The sequence below is a fragment of the Phacochoerus africanus genome, chromosome 16 (assembly GCF_016906955.1).
Source record: "Phacochoerus africanus isolate WHEZ1 chromosome 16, ROS_Pafr_v1, whole genome shotgun sequence".
NCBI lineage: Eukaryota > Metazoa > Chordata > Mammalia > Artiodactyla > Suidae > Phacochoerus > Phacochoerus africanus.
In genome coordinates this window covers 9,796,241-9,809,723 of record NC_062559.1, presented here as the reverse complement: position 1 = coordinate 9,809,723, position 13,483 = coordinate 9,796,241, and the positions used below count along the sequence as shown (strand labels likewise).

At 47.3% G+C, this 13,483-nt stretch overlaps 1 protein-coding gene across 2 annotated transcripts in view; it reads left to right on the top strand.

The window, feature by feature from the left end:
* The window catches only part of TBXAS1 (thromboxane A synthase 1), a 170,417-nt gene that overhangs the window by 89,100 nt on the left and 67,834 nt on the right, over window positions 1-13,483 (top strand). For both annotated transcript variants that reach the window (XM_047763007.1, XM_047763008.1), the window contains one exon: window positions 2,197-2,313. In XM_047763007.1, the coding sequence (XP_047618963.1) occupies window positions 2,197-2,313 (117 nt within the window). The remainder of the gene's footprint in view (window positions 1-2,196; window positions 2,314-13,483) is intronic.

Sequence of the window (13,483 nt, the reverse complement as noted above, 5' to 3'; positions counted from 1 at the left end):
GTCATTTGGACAAGACTCCCCAGGCCACTCAACCCTGCGCACAATTTCCGAGAAGGGGAGCTCATCGCTCAAAGCAGGTTATTTTTAACTCTGAACAATTGTGCCTTTGACTTGAGGAAGTTCTCCTTCAGATGAGCCGGACTTTACCCCACAGTTCCCACTACTTAACTCAATTCTACTGTCCAGGATCACAAAAACAACCCCCATTTCCTCTTCCATGTAACAGGCATGCAATATGCTTTTTTTTTTTTTTTTTTTTTTTTTTGAGCACAGACTAAGGACCACGATCTGGCTTCTTTTTCCAGCTACATGTTCCAAAATATGGCAGATGGTCCCCTCACCATCTGCCTGCACTTCTGAAACGACCGATACGCTGCTTCCCCTCTTAGAGCAGCCTGTCTAGAAATGAACGCCCCACTCTAACCAGTGCCCCTGACATCGCTTCTCAAAGAATGAAGAACTGGAACGGATGCCATGGGCTCCGGGGAGAGGATTTCATGGCCAGCTGGTGACAGAGACAAGGCAGACACATTGCAGGGGGGCCAGATGTGGCCTCCAGGGGCAAGACCAAAACCATCAGAGATCCAACCCTTAGGTCTGAAGGCTAGATGACAAAATCCGGCCAACCTTGACTCGTGTCTCTGATTTATTCTGTTTCATCAGAACCCCTTAAAGCACCACCCAGCTTTCCTCGGAGCAGCGGGCTTTATTTGATGTGGCGCACGACTGGCGTTGGCCAACATACAAGCCTCCGTCATGTATGATTTCCCCCTTTGACTCTGGAACCTAAACAAACGGGTCATGGTTCCCAAATTCCATAAAACCACCATTCTGTGTAGTGAGCACGGCTCTGCTGGAGAGTTTCATTCTAAATATAGAGAGGGAGCCCTCTGCAGAAAAATATCCCACCAACTTGGTTCTAACATATAATTAGATCCCCGTAGATACTTTGCAGTTATGTTTTATAGCTTATTTTGAGTGTTCGTATTTTATCAGAAAATTATAATTTTCCTCTAAACAGGGGTTTTTACAAGGCTTTTGAGTTAGGATGGCTGGCTTCGTGTTTCAACTATAATTAAAATGGTGAAAAGAAATTGCCAAAGCATAGATCACATGTGGTTCTGAAGAATGCTTGGTTCCCCCTCCATCCTTCCCCACCCCGCTTCCCCTCACCCTGCAGCCGGGGATGGGGGCACTCTGAATAGCTGTGGGTGCCCCCAGTTTTGACCCCTTGGTAGGAGTAGCTGTGTGTGTGTGAAAAGGTATAGGAGTAGCTGGTTTTATTTTTAATTTCTTATTTTTGTTTTTTTAGAGCCATACCCACGGCATACAGAGGTTCCCAGGCTAGGGGTCTAATCGGAGCTGTAGCCTCCAGCCTACACCACAGCCACAGCAATGCTGGATCCCAGCCACATCTGTGACCTACACCACAGCTCACGGCAACACCGGATCCTTAACCCACTGAGCGAGGCCGGGGATCGAACCCACAACCTTATGGTTCCCAGTCAGATTCGTTTCCCCTGCGCCGCAATGGGAACTCCAAGGCATCCTTTGGAAGCAGTTCTGTTGGAACAGGCTTCCAAAGGACTCCCTTTTTTCCCTTCCCCTCTTGCGTGCCCCACACGTATATCAAGGACGCAAATGTGAATCTGTCAACTCCTGACCCAGCCTAACCAATCCAGCCACACAAAACCCCTTGCTACATCGTTCAGACATGAAACTTAATGCCAGGAAAGACCAGCGCTTCTCCACGAAGCCTACCGTTGGGTCCTCGGGGAACACTCTCTCAACAAGGGGCCTGCAGAGCACACAGAAGCCTCTGAGTTATTCACAGCGATGAGCACAGAGGAAGGAGGTTTGCGCTGGGCCAGCAGAGTTTCTCCATCTCCTCCCTCTGGGACCCTCAGCCAAGGATCTTTATTTTTATTTTCCATTTGGGGCCGAGCCTGTGGAAGTTCCTGGGCCTGGGATGGAATCTGTGCCATAGCAGTGACAGCACCGATCCTCAGCCGGCGAGGCCACCAGGGAACTCCAGGCCATGGATCTTTAGATCATTGTCCATAAGCCTTTATATTCTTTACATCCTTGCAGGAGAAATCTCCTAACTGTGGGTCACTGATGACTTTAGCAAGTGTTTATCACGCACGGTAACGGCCACCCTTGGGTCCTAACCTTCTTCTTGTTGCTTTCTACCAGGCCACAGGATTGGAATCCAAGCCGGTAGCTGACAGCATCCTGTTTTTACGTGACAAAAGATGGGAAGAGGTCCGAAGTGTCCTGACTTCTGCTTTCAGTCCTAAAAAGTTGAATAAGGTAAGACTCAGGAAATGCTGACTCTCTCCGCAGGTTTCTTCTCCCCAAATTGTGATGGGGAACCTGTTCATGCTGTGTCACCTGCCCAGGTGGCCCCCAAAATTGTCCCGCCCATTGCAGCCTTCAGACCTCCCTTTCATGCAAAAAGACCAGGGAGGCTTCCATCTCTCCAGGCTTCCGCAGTCCCACTGCGAGTTATCACGCCTGCCAAGTCCCAAGGGGAAAACCGGAGGGGCCCTCCTCCTCCTTGCACGTATAGGGGATCACCTGGGATCTGGTTAAAATGCAGCTACTGGGAGTTCTGGGAGCTCCACGGTAAGGAACCCAGCCAGTATCCATGAGAATGCGGGTTCAATGCCTGGCATCGCTCGGTGGGTTAAGGATCTGGTGCTGCCCTGAGCAGACGTGGCTGGGATCTGGCATTGCTGTGGCTGTAGTGTAGGCCGGCAGCTGCAGCTCCGATTCGACCCCTAGCCTGGGAACCTCCATATGCCGCAGGGATGGCCTTGAGGGGAGAAAAAAAGAGAGAGAGAGAGAGACATGCAGCTCTGCCCTGTGGAGTGCATTTCTCTGTTCATGCGGAGTGGGACAACTGCAGCCTCCCACCGCAGGGAGGCAATGGAGAGCCCGCGGGAGCGAGGACCGGGCTCCCACTGGGGCTGGCCCACGCATGCTCAGTTCCCTCTTCCCAAGCTCCAGTCTGATGACCGTGGGCATGTCAGGGCGGCACCCAGCCCTCCTCAGCCGCAGGTCCACCCTGGAGATGCCTGGGGAGCTCTGCAGACACCGTTGCTGTCTGGGTCCCACATCTATAAGTTCTGATTAAGTTGGTGTGGTCTGGAAGGCAGCCTGGGTTTGAGGGGACTTTACAGCTCCCCAGGTAATTCCAATGTAAAGCCAGCCTTGGGGACCCCCACTCGTTGAAGCCCAGCACCAGGAAACGTGAGGAGGGAGACAGCCAGCTTCAGCCCTGCGCCGCCTTCAGCCCTGTTATATATACACTGAGGCTCCACGTGAGAATTTGTTGGCAGGGCCTGCGTCTTGAGAAAGTCGTAAAGCATCATCGTGGTCGCCTTTACTATATCTAGTCGCTAACATGCTGAGTTAACCGCAAGAGAGGGAGGGGAAGAGAGGCAGGCCAACCATCAGCCGACATCAGTGGCTCAAGCACGTTGCATCACACGTCCTCCTGTGGGAGGTAATGACGACGGCGCTATCGACGCAAAAACGATTTCATCATTTGTTTGAAAAGAAATGGGTGAAGGGCATCTGAGGGTATCTGATTATTTTTTGAAGTAAGAGAGAGGTTTTTTTGACAATCTTGAGCCCTGTCTCTTTGAAGAAATAAAAACCTTATCAAGATTTTCTTACAGGGTATATCCAGAAATAGATACCATATCATTGCCCCAAAGGATGCAGCACTCCCGGGGTTCCCTTCCTGGCTCAGCGGTTAACAAACCCAACTAGGATCCCTGAGGATGCGGGTTCGATCCCTGGCCTCTCTCAGTGGGTTAAAGAGCTGCAAGCTGTGGTGTAGGTCCAAGATGTGGCTCCGATCCAGCATTGCTGGGGCTGTGGTGTAGGCCAGCAGCTATGGCTCTGATTCTACCCCTCGCCTGGGAACCTCCATATGCTGAGGGTGCACCCCTAAAAAACAAAAACAAAAACAAACAAAAAAAAATATTCAGCACTCCTGGGATACAAACACAAAGCATTTCCTCTTTCTGGTTCATATGGTTTAGATAACAAATTCTTTTTTTTTTTTTTTGTCTTTTTAGGGCCGCACACACAGCATATGGAGGTTCCCAGGCTAGGGAACAAATCGGAGCACCACAGTCACAGCAACGCCAGATCCTAGCTGCGTCTGCAACCTATACCACAGCTCATGTCAATGCCGGATCCTTAACCCACTGAGCCAGGCCGGGGATCGAACCTGCAACCTCATGGTTCCTAATCGGATTTGTTTTGACTTCAGCTTCCCAGGTTCCTAACAAGGGTCTGGGAAGCCAAGCTTTGCTGGGAGTGAAAAGCTTTCCTAATCCCAGAAGCAGCTCTCTTTGCCTGTGAAGAGTAGGGCGGGGGAGGGCAGGGTCTCTAAGCAAGGAGTGTTACTCTACAGCCAGGTAGAGATGCTGGAGCATCCGACAAAGGGGCAGTTTCTCTCCTACAGAAGCCAGTGGACGGGAGAAAGCAGAGAGGGTTGGCTACCAGACGTCAGTGTCCTGACGGCCTCCTTCCCCAACGTCAGCGACCTGCCAGGTTTCTGGATGCTTCCTTGAATGTCAGCCTCCCACTGGCCTTTGCTTTCTAGGTCATTGATTCTCAAACCCTGTGTGACCAAGGGCTGCACCCAAATCACCTAGGACTCTTGTTTGAAACATGTGATTCCACCGTATGATATCACTTATATCTGGAATCCAATATACGGCACAAATGAACCTCTGCACAGAAAAGAAACTCACGGACTTGGAGAACAGACTTGTGCTTCAAACCCACGTCCTCATGGGCACTATTTGGGTTTGTTATCCCTGAGCCACGACGGGAGCTCCTGGAGCTTTCTTTTTTTTTTTTTTTTTTTTTTTTTTTTGCTATTTCTTTGGGCCGCTCCCGCGGTATATGGAGGTTCCCAGGCTAGGGGTCGAATCGGAGCTGTAGCCACCGGCCTACACCAGAGCCACAGCAACGCGGGATCCAAGCTGCGTCTTCGACCTATACCACAGCTCACGGCAACACCGGATCGTTAACCCACTGAGCAAGGGCAGGGACCGAACCCGCAACCTCATGGTTCCTAGTCAGATTCGTTAACCACTGTGCCACGATGGGAACTCCCTCCTGGACCTTTATTATCAAACTTCAGAGTTTATGCTTGAAATGGAGATTTGTTTTCCCTTGGAATTCTGAGGCTTTCTCCTTCAGCCCCTGGCAGCCCAAGTCCTTTACTGTGTCTGAGACTGTCATTAATATTCAGAAAACCTCTGAATGGCACTGTCTTTATTTATTTATGTGGATATTAGGCTGCTTTGGCCATAATGCTTGAAACTCACACTAAAATCAGCATTCTATCATGAATCCATGGTTTCATTTAAAATAAAATTGAGGAGTTCCCATCGTGGTGCAGCAGAAACAAATCCGACTAGGAACCATGAGGTTGTGGGTTCGATCCCTGGCCTTGCTCAGTGGGTTAAGGATCCGGCATTGCCGTGAGCTGCGGTGTAGGTTGCAGACACGGCTCAGATCCTGCGTTGCTGTGGCTGTGGTATAGGCCGATGACTGTAGCTCCAGTTGGACCCCTAGCCTGGAAACCTCCATATTCCGTGGGTATGGCCCTAAAAAGCAAAAATAACTAAAAAAAAGATAATAAATAAATTTTTAAAATTGGGTTTTGATTTCCATCTTAATGGGAATATTAGAGAGAGACAGAGAACCAGTGAAAATTTTGATTGACACATCCCTGATTCCAGAAGAGATCATTGAAATCATAGTCCAGTGACAGAGAAGTTATTGGGATTTATATTAAAGGATGGCTGAGCACTGCTGGGAAAACAACTGATTTTTTTTATTAGGGAAAATTTTGGCGGATTAACCTGCCAGAATTTTCACCTCATCTCCTAAAAGATCTCACCCCTAAAGTTTTTAAAGGAATGACCAGTAATTTGGAGACTCTTTTAATCGATTCTTTACCAAAGACTATTAATTACTAACTCTAGGATTATGGAAAGCTTTATTATGGGTCAGGAAGTAAACAGATTTAATTTCAAGAAACAAAATGAGCTAAACAAATCCTTCTCTGAGGGAAATATATAAATAATGGGATTCCCTCAGGGATGAGGTTAGCACTAATTTTATTTTTAAATTTTATCATTCATCTGAGAGAGGGAGAACACCATGAAATTTATGCATTTGTATATTTCTCTAAGTTCTTCTGATCTGAAAAATATTAAATCAATTGGAGTAAGTTTCTAAGACTCTTCTAGGATTGTCTAAGTCAGCATAAAAGTGGCAGATAACCTTCAGCATAAGCGAGAATAAAAGAATACATTTAGGAGAAAAGCATTTAAACTGTACTTATATGATGATGAACTTCAAGCTATGAATTACTACCCAGGAAAAGGTTTTAAAGTCACTGAGGACTGAAAAACCCCCATGGTCATTAAATTCAGTAAAATATTGCAACCCGGCTTCTTCTATGCATGGGGATTCACTATGCATATTAAAGACTTGGGGGGGGGGGAGACTGCAGTAAAGAAATCTGTTTGATTTTGTTTATTCTGGGTTCAAATAAGTTTTCAGTAAGTGAAAAACATGGGGAGTTAACCTCATAGTCGGCTCTTGAGAGATACGAGGCTTTGGGGTGCAGTGCCTTTGGAGGAAGCGTTCACAAGGAACGCCCTTATCCAATTCCAGCAGCAGAGACCAAGCTCCAAATTGGATGGACCGTGGATCCAACCCAATATGGCAGCTCGAAACGTCTCAGTCCTCAAAGCCCAACAGTTATTCACCCAGATAACTAATCTGCGGGTGACCCACTGAGCAGAGACATACCGGCAGCTCCATACATGAGAGGTTGAAGAGGGGGGTGTGTGTCACTCTTACTCTGTATGTGGGGACCCGGCTGAGGAAAAGTCGGACCTGCGGGGAAGGCTGGCATCCCTCAGAGTTGCTACGAATCCAGCCCTGTGCCTAATGTTTCACTTTCATCCAGATGTTTCCTGTCAGGAAGGCACAGTCAATAATGTATGAATCTTAGAGGCGGAGACAGATGTGGGTATTGTTCCCTCTGGGCCTTTCCTGCCTTGGAGAAGACGTATGACTCAAGAATGGCTACAATTTAAAGAAATTTAAGTTGATATAGGCAGCTTATGAGTAAATGCATAGCTCCGACCATTTCAGAGCAAAAGTCGTCTTTGCAGAATTACAGTCATCGTCACCGTTGAGTTTGCCCTTTAAATCCTCTCTGTAAACACTTCAGATAATCACGCACAAGGGCTTCTAAAACAGAACCCAGCAATGCTGGCCCAAGCCGCTTTCTCTGGGCTACGTCAGCTTCCAGAAGCCTTTTTCTTGTTTTTGTTTTGTTTTGTTTTATTTTGTTTGTTTGTTTTGGGGGCTTGTGAGGGCTGCACCTGTGGCATATGGAAGTTCCCAGGCTAGGGGCTGAATTGAAGCTAGAGCTCCTGGCCTATACCCAAGCCACAGCAACGCCAGATCTGAGCCGTGCCTGCGACCTACACCGATGCTCATGGCAACGCCAGATCCTTAACCCATTGAGCAACGCCAGGGATTGAACCCACATCCTCATGGATACCAGTCGGGTTCATTACTGCTGAGCCATGACAGGAACTCCCAGAAGCCTATTTTGAATATTTGCTTTTATTTCGTAACTCTTCTAGACAATAAAAATGAAAGTCATTATAACGAAGCATAGCTGTGATAATAAATACTTAAGAGTCCAAAAATACATTGTTCCTGCCTGACTGGTTGCCCATTTTCCAGAAGGTCTAGGTATTTATCTACCAGCAAGAGACCATTATCCTGCAACACAGTTGTAGTCCACTGACACCTAATCTCCTCATTAAAATCGGTATAATGATGGACCGCTTAAATTCTGGTGAAAATGTTCCTTTTCCATTTGCATTCAAAAGAAAACACACTCCTCATTGTGGCACCCCATCCTGGGTTATAATTTGGTTTTCCTTTGCCAGCATCATAATGTCACTCCCGACTCGCCGCTGGTGAAATCGAAAAGAGCATCTAAATGTGCCTGGCAGCTTGCCTGTTGCTTGGCAACACCAGCAGCCACCTCCTCATCAGGGTGAGTTCTAATGGGTCACAACTCTTGACAGGAGCCGCCGACTTACTAGAAATGACACTTGATTATTCACCTAGATGGCCAGAGCTGATACTTATCAGCAGGAAATTTTGCATAAAATTAAGTCATGGATGTTTTTAGTAGCTGAGTGACAAAAGCAGGTTATAACTTTCATTAACTGGTATTAAGTTTACATCATTAGGCGCATTTCAGAGCACTTTAGCATATGACTTTTTCTATGTTTTGGTCCAGTCGTGTGTTTAAATACAATCTCTCATCCCCATTAGCTGACCCTTATTTATTCTGAAAATCCCCTTCCAAAATCAGTTCCCAAACAGCACTGCTCACAGGTCTAGGAGTACCAAAAAGAATGAAACGCTAAATTCCTAAAATTCAACCCGCGTGTGTTAGCTCCTCTCTGTAAGGGTTTATAAGGTAGAAGGATAACAAAGGGCTTAAGTCCTACGTTGTGACTAAGACAGGAACAGAGCTCACATCTCTGGAGAATCAGAACCCACTTTAGGGGACGGGACTGGGGGGGCCGCATGGGAATTGAGCCCTGATGATTGGACTGAGTTTTGACAGAGGGAGAAGGTCTGTTGCAGGTGGAATGAGCTGCAGGAACAAAGGCATCTGGAAAGAAAGTACAGGGCGTGTGCAGGGGCAGGGGGGTCACGAATTGGCTGGAGCGCAGAGGACAGGGAAGGGATCGGTGAGAAGAACGTGGGTGGAGGCATAGAGTCCGCTGCTCGGGGCCTGGGGGAGGCTTGGTGTGAACTTGACGGAGAGCGAGGAGCTCATAAATGTCGAAAGGCGGGGGTGGGGGGGAGGTGGTGAGGAAAAGGGGTTCCATTCCAGCTGGTCAGCCTCCAAGATGCCAGAAGACCCCTGGGCCCGTGGGACAAACACCCCAAGGCAGGCAGCTCCCAGGGGCCATGTCTGATCTCAGAGTGGCAGCCTCTGCTTGGGCTCTTCTCTGAATCCCTGTCCTCATGGAGATAGATGTGTCACCCAGCCTACGTGCCATCCATGGTGGGGGAGCAGGGGGGGCATCTTGGTTTAGGAGTCTAAGCTGACACTATGCTCACCCTCCCTCTCCCTGCTCAGAGAACGCACCTTCCCCAGCGTTCAGACCCACACCATTCTCCAAACTTCCAGGCGCTCCAGAGGCTTAATGTGGTTTGCTGGTCTGTTTTTTAAGCTCATGGCATCAGAGCTGCATTGGGTGAAATTATAACCTTGAAGTTAATTAACTAAGGAGCAAAAGGAATATGGATGCTGATTTTGGAGGAAAAAACAAAAAACAAAAAACAAGAAGCCAGGAGGCAGTGGATCTGGAGTTCTCTCACTGTTATTAAATGCTGTCATCATAAATATAACCAGAATCCGCCCTTTAGATCTTCCTATGGAGCTCCCATTGTGGCTCAGTGGGTTACGAACCTAACCCGAGGATGTGGGTTTGATCCCTGGCCTCGCTCAGTGGGTTAATGATCCGGCATTGCCATGAGCTGTGGTGTAGGTCACAGACGCGGCTCAGATCCCAAGTTGCTGTGGCTGTGGTGCAGGCAGGCAGCTACAGCCTGATTCAGCCCCTAGCCTGGGAACTTCCATGTGCCACAGGTGTGGCTCTAAAAAAAACCACAAAAACAAAACAAAGATCTTTAGGTAATTCTGAAGTTAAAGCATCAAAGAGATGCCCAAAGGCCTTCTTAGGGGTGGCATGTTGGGGTTTTACTGCCCGCAGTTAGGAAGTTGCCTGTCGTTTCATGGTCCCCAAGTAACTGTCTCAACGGGAATCCTAGAATGCCCATGCCAAGGGGCTTTGCAGCTCATTGCGGTCTGCCCCTCATTTGAGAGTGAGGACTCAAGTCCACGGAGTTTCAAACGATTTGTCCAAAGTAGGAACCAGCACGGTCTTTCATTCAGGGCTAGCGCCCAGCAAGCTGCACTGCATTCATGCTCTGATAGAAAGAGCACCTCGACCTACTAACGTTTCTTGTGTACCTTCTATGTCAAGGCCCTCAAGGAACAGTCAACACAGATATTTCTAGAGAATCAACTAAATGTGGTGGCCTGTGCTTATCCCTAACAGAACAAATTCTGAAAACTTCGATACCACAGTACATGACAACAAGAGTCGCCAGAGAGTGACATTGAACGTGTATTAGTTATCTATTGCTGTGTCACAAATGACCCCCAAACTTAGCAGCTTAAAACTGCTAAGGAATGCTCGGGAAACTTAGCACCCTTTTATTAGCCCAGTGCTTCTGTGGGTCAGGAATCTGTGTGTTGCTGGGTGCGTCGATCTCAAAGTCAAGGAGTCAAGCTGTTGGCCTGGGTTGTGATCTCATCTGAAGTTTTGGCTGGGGAGAGATCTAAACTTACAAGGTTTTTGGCAGGATTCAGTTCTTAACAGGCTTTGGAAGATAAGATAAGAAGTTGTGCTATGTCCTCTAGTCAGTGGGCAATCTCCAAAGAATTTCAGCTAAACATTGCCCAGATGGCAAGTATTTTCAGCAGGCTCATATGGCAGCTGAAAACAGGATGGACTGGAAAGTGCAAAGACAGGAGGTGCTTTTGAGATTTGGTTTTTTAGCGCATCTATGGGCCACGCACTATACAAGGAACTGAGACTACAAAAATGCTTAAGAGATGGTCTTTGTTCTCAAGAAGCAGAAGGACAGCCATGATGCAGGTGACAACGTCTGGCTTAGAGTGGTCCCTGGGGAGATAAAGATGAAGGGAAAGATACAAGAAAGGAAGTGATGTTAACGCAGTGAGGCAAGAACAGGTGGATCCAGTGAGGTTCCTCCCCTGTCCGTGAGGAAGAAGAGAAGAGAGAATGATGCCAGGCATCCAAGCCACCCTGTGAGCAGGGGACTCCCCAGAGGACCAGAAATAGGCATCCAATACCCACTACCTTCTAAACCTTTCACGTGCTTTGTTTCTCATCTGGTCATGGCTCTTCAAGGGACGTATCATTATTCCCATTTTGTAGGTGAACAAATAGACTTGTTGAAGTTAGCACTTTGCCCAAGGTCACACAACTCCCAAGTGCCAAGGAGAGGAAACCTAATCATTGGTTTTGAGTGTTTGCTCTCCTGGGCCAAGTGCATTTAACAACTTCAGTCTCTTAGCCTCGAGGAGACCTTTCTACCTCCTGGAATTAACTCTATTGTCCTCTGCCTACGCCTTGACTCATAATTCCTCAGACTCAGTCAGTAAAGTTCCCATCTTTTTTTTAACTTGGCAATTTAAATTCCAGGGGAGGAGTTCCTGTTGTGGCTCAGCAGAAACGAACCCGACTAGGAACCATGAGGTTGGGGGTTCGATCCCTGGCCTTGCTCAGTGGGTTAAGGATCTGGCATTGCCGTGAACTGTGGTGTAGGTCGGTCATAGACACAGCTCGGATCTGGTGTGGCTGTGGGTGTGGCGTAGGCCAGCAGCTACAGCTCTGATTCTACCCCTAGCCTGGGAACCTCCATATGTCGCAGGTGCAGCCCTAAAAAGAAAAAAAAAAAATTTCAGGGGAGCAAGGACTTCCTTCCTTGGGGAATTTCCTTCCCAGGCTGAGGATGTTGCTTTACCCTGGATGGTTCCTGCTAATTGCCAAAAAGCTGGCCAGCCATACCCTCAGCATCTTCTATAATAAAGATAACCCATATGAGAGGTGAGAGAAGCAAAATGGGAAACTTTTTCGTCAAGCTTGGCTACTCGACTATAAACTCCCTGCTCAAAATCATTCTTTAAAAACTTAATAGCATTAATATTTTACCTGATTATAAACGTGTGTGCATTATGCAAAATGTGGAAAAAAACAAAACAGAATTCATTCATCATCCTACAAAGAAGATGAAACAGAACAACCAAATGAGAGTCTTTATTGAGATCTGCAGGATGATAGCTTTGTGTGTGCATCTGTACGTGTGTTTGCACAAGCCACCTATGCCTGCTTGTCTGCAAATCTAGGGGAAGAGCTGTGGGGTTTGTGGATTGGAGGAAGATGATTGCAAGCCCATCAAAGAGAGCTTTTGTTTGTATGCAACTCATGTAAGAGCAAATATTCCATAACTGCTTGTGTATAACGCAAGGAAGAAAACCTGAAATGATGGCTATTGGCCAACATACAGGTCACGTGCCACGGTCTTATAATATTTTCTCTGCATTGCTTTTTAAAACATTTTTCGTATTACATGCCCCATCTCATATCACATTAACCTAAATAAAAATGTCATTATCCATTCAGTTCGACAGACAGCAGGCAGAGTATGGGAGAAATTACAATCATGCCAGCCAACAACAAAGCATTCTAATCATAGCACACAGAGAACCAATGTGGGCAGCTGCTCCAGCCCCCATTCTGCACCGTCCAGGCACACAGCTGAATTCAGTAGGGGGAGACCCCTTCTTGATACACAGGCCATGCTTCTCAAGAGTTGAGGATAAATCGAATTTTATGTTGCATCCCATTTTTCTTACATTAAGGAAGCATCAAGCTGGATGTCTAAAGAGACTTCCTTTCAAATAGCATTTTTCTTTTTACCAGGTTCCCATTCCTTGGAAACAAATCTAAAAGATATGTTGGGAGTTCCCTTTGCAGTTCAGGGGTTAACGAACCCAACTAGGATCCATGAGGATGTGGGTTCAGTCCCTGGCCTCACTCAGTGGGTTAAGGATCCGGTGTTGCCATGAGCTATGGTGTAGGTTGCAGATGTGGCTTGGATCCAGCATTGCTATGGCTGTGGCAGAGGGCGGCAGCTATAGCTCCAATTTAACCCTAGCCTGGGAACTTCCATGTGCCATGAGTATGGCCCTAAAAAGCAAAAAAAAAAAAAAAGTATAGTTCCCTTGTATCACTAAGTTAATTAAAACAATGGAAGGAACGTAGCCAGCAAAGCTGGCCATAGAAAGGTGGCTCCGATAGGGCTGATTTCTCCAACATTTAGTCTGAGATTTTTTTTTTTTGTCTTTTGTCTTTTTTGTTGTTGTTGTTGTTGTTGTTGTTGCTATTTCTTGGGCCGCTCCCGCGGCATATGGAGGTTCCCAGGCTGGGGGTTGAATCGGAGCTGTAGCCACCGGCCTACGCCAGAGCCACAGCAACTCGGGATCCGAGCCGCGTCTGCAACCTACACCACAGCTCACGGCAACGCCGGATCATTAACCCACTGAGCAAGGGCAGGGACCGAACCCGCAACCTCATGGTTCCTCGTCGGATTCGTTAACCACTGCGCCACGACGGGAACTCCTAGTCTGAGATTTATTGAAAGTAACAGCCTAGCAGCTATTAGAAGTGACCCATTTGTGCACACTTTTGTACTGACGGGTTATTAAATTGATGGTTTGTGAGAATTTAGAAAAGAA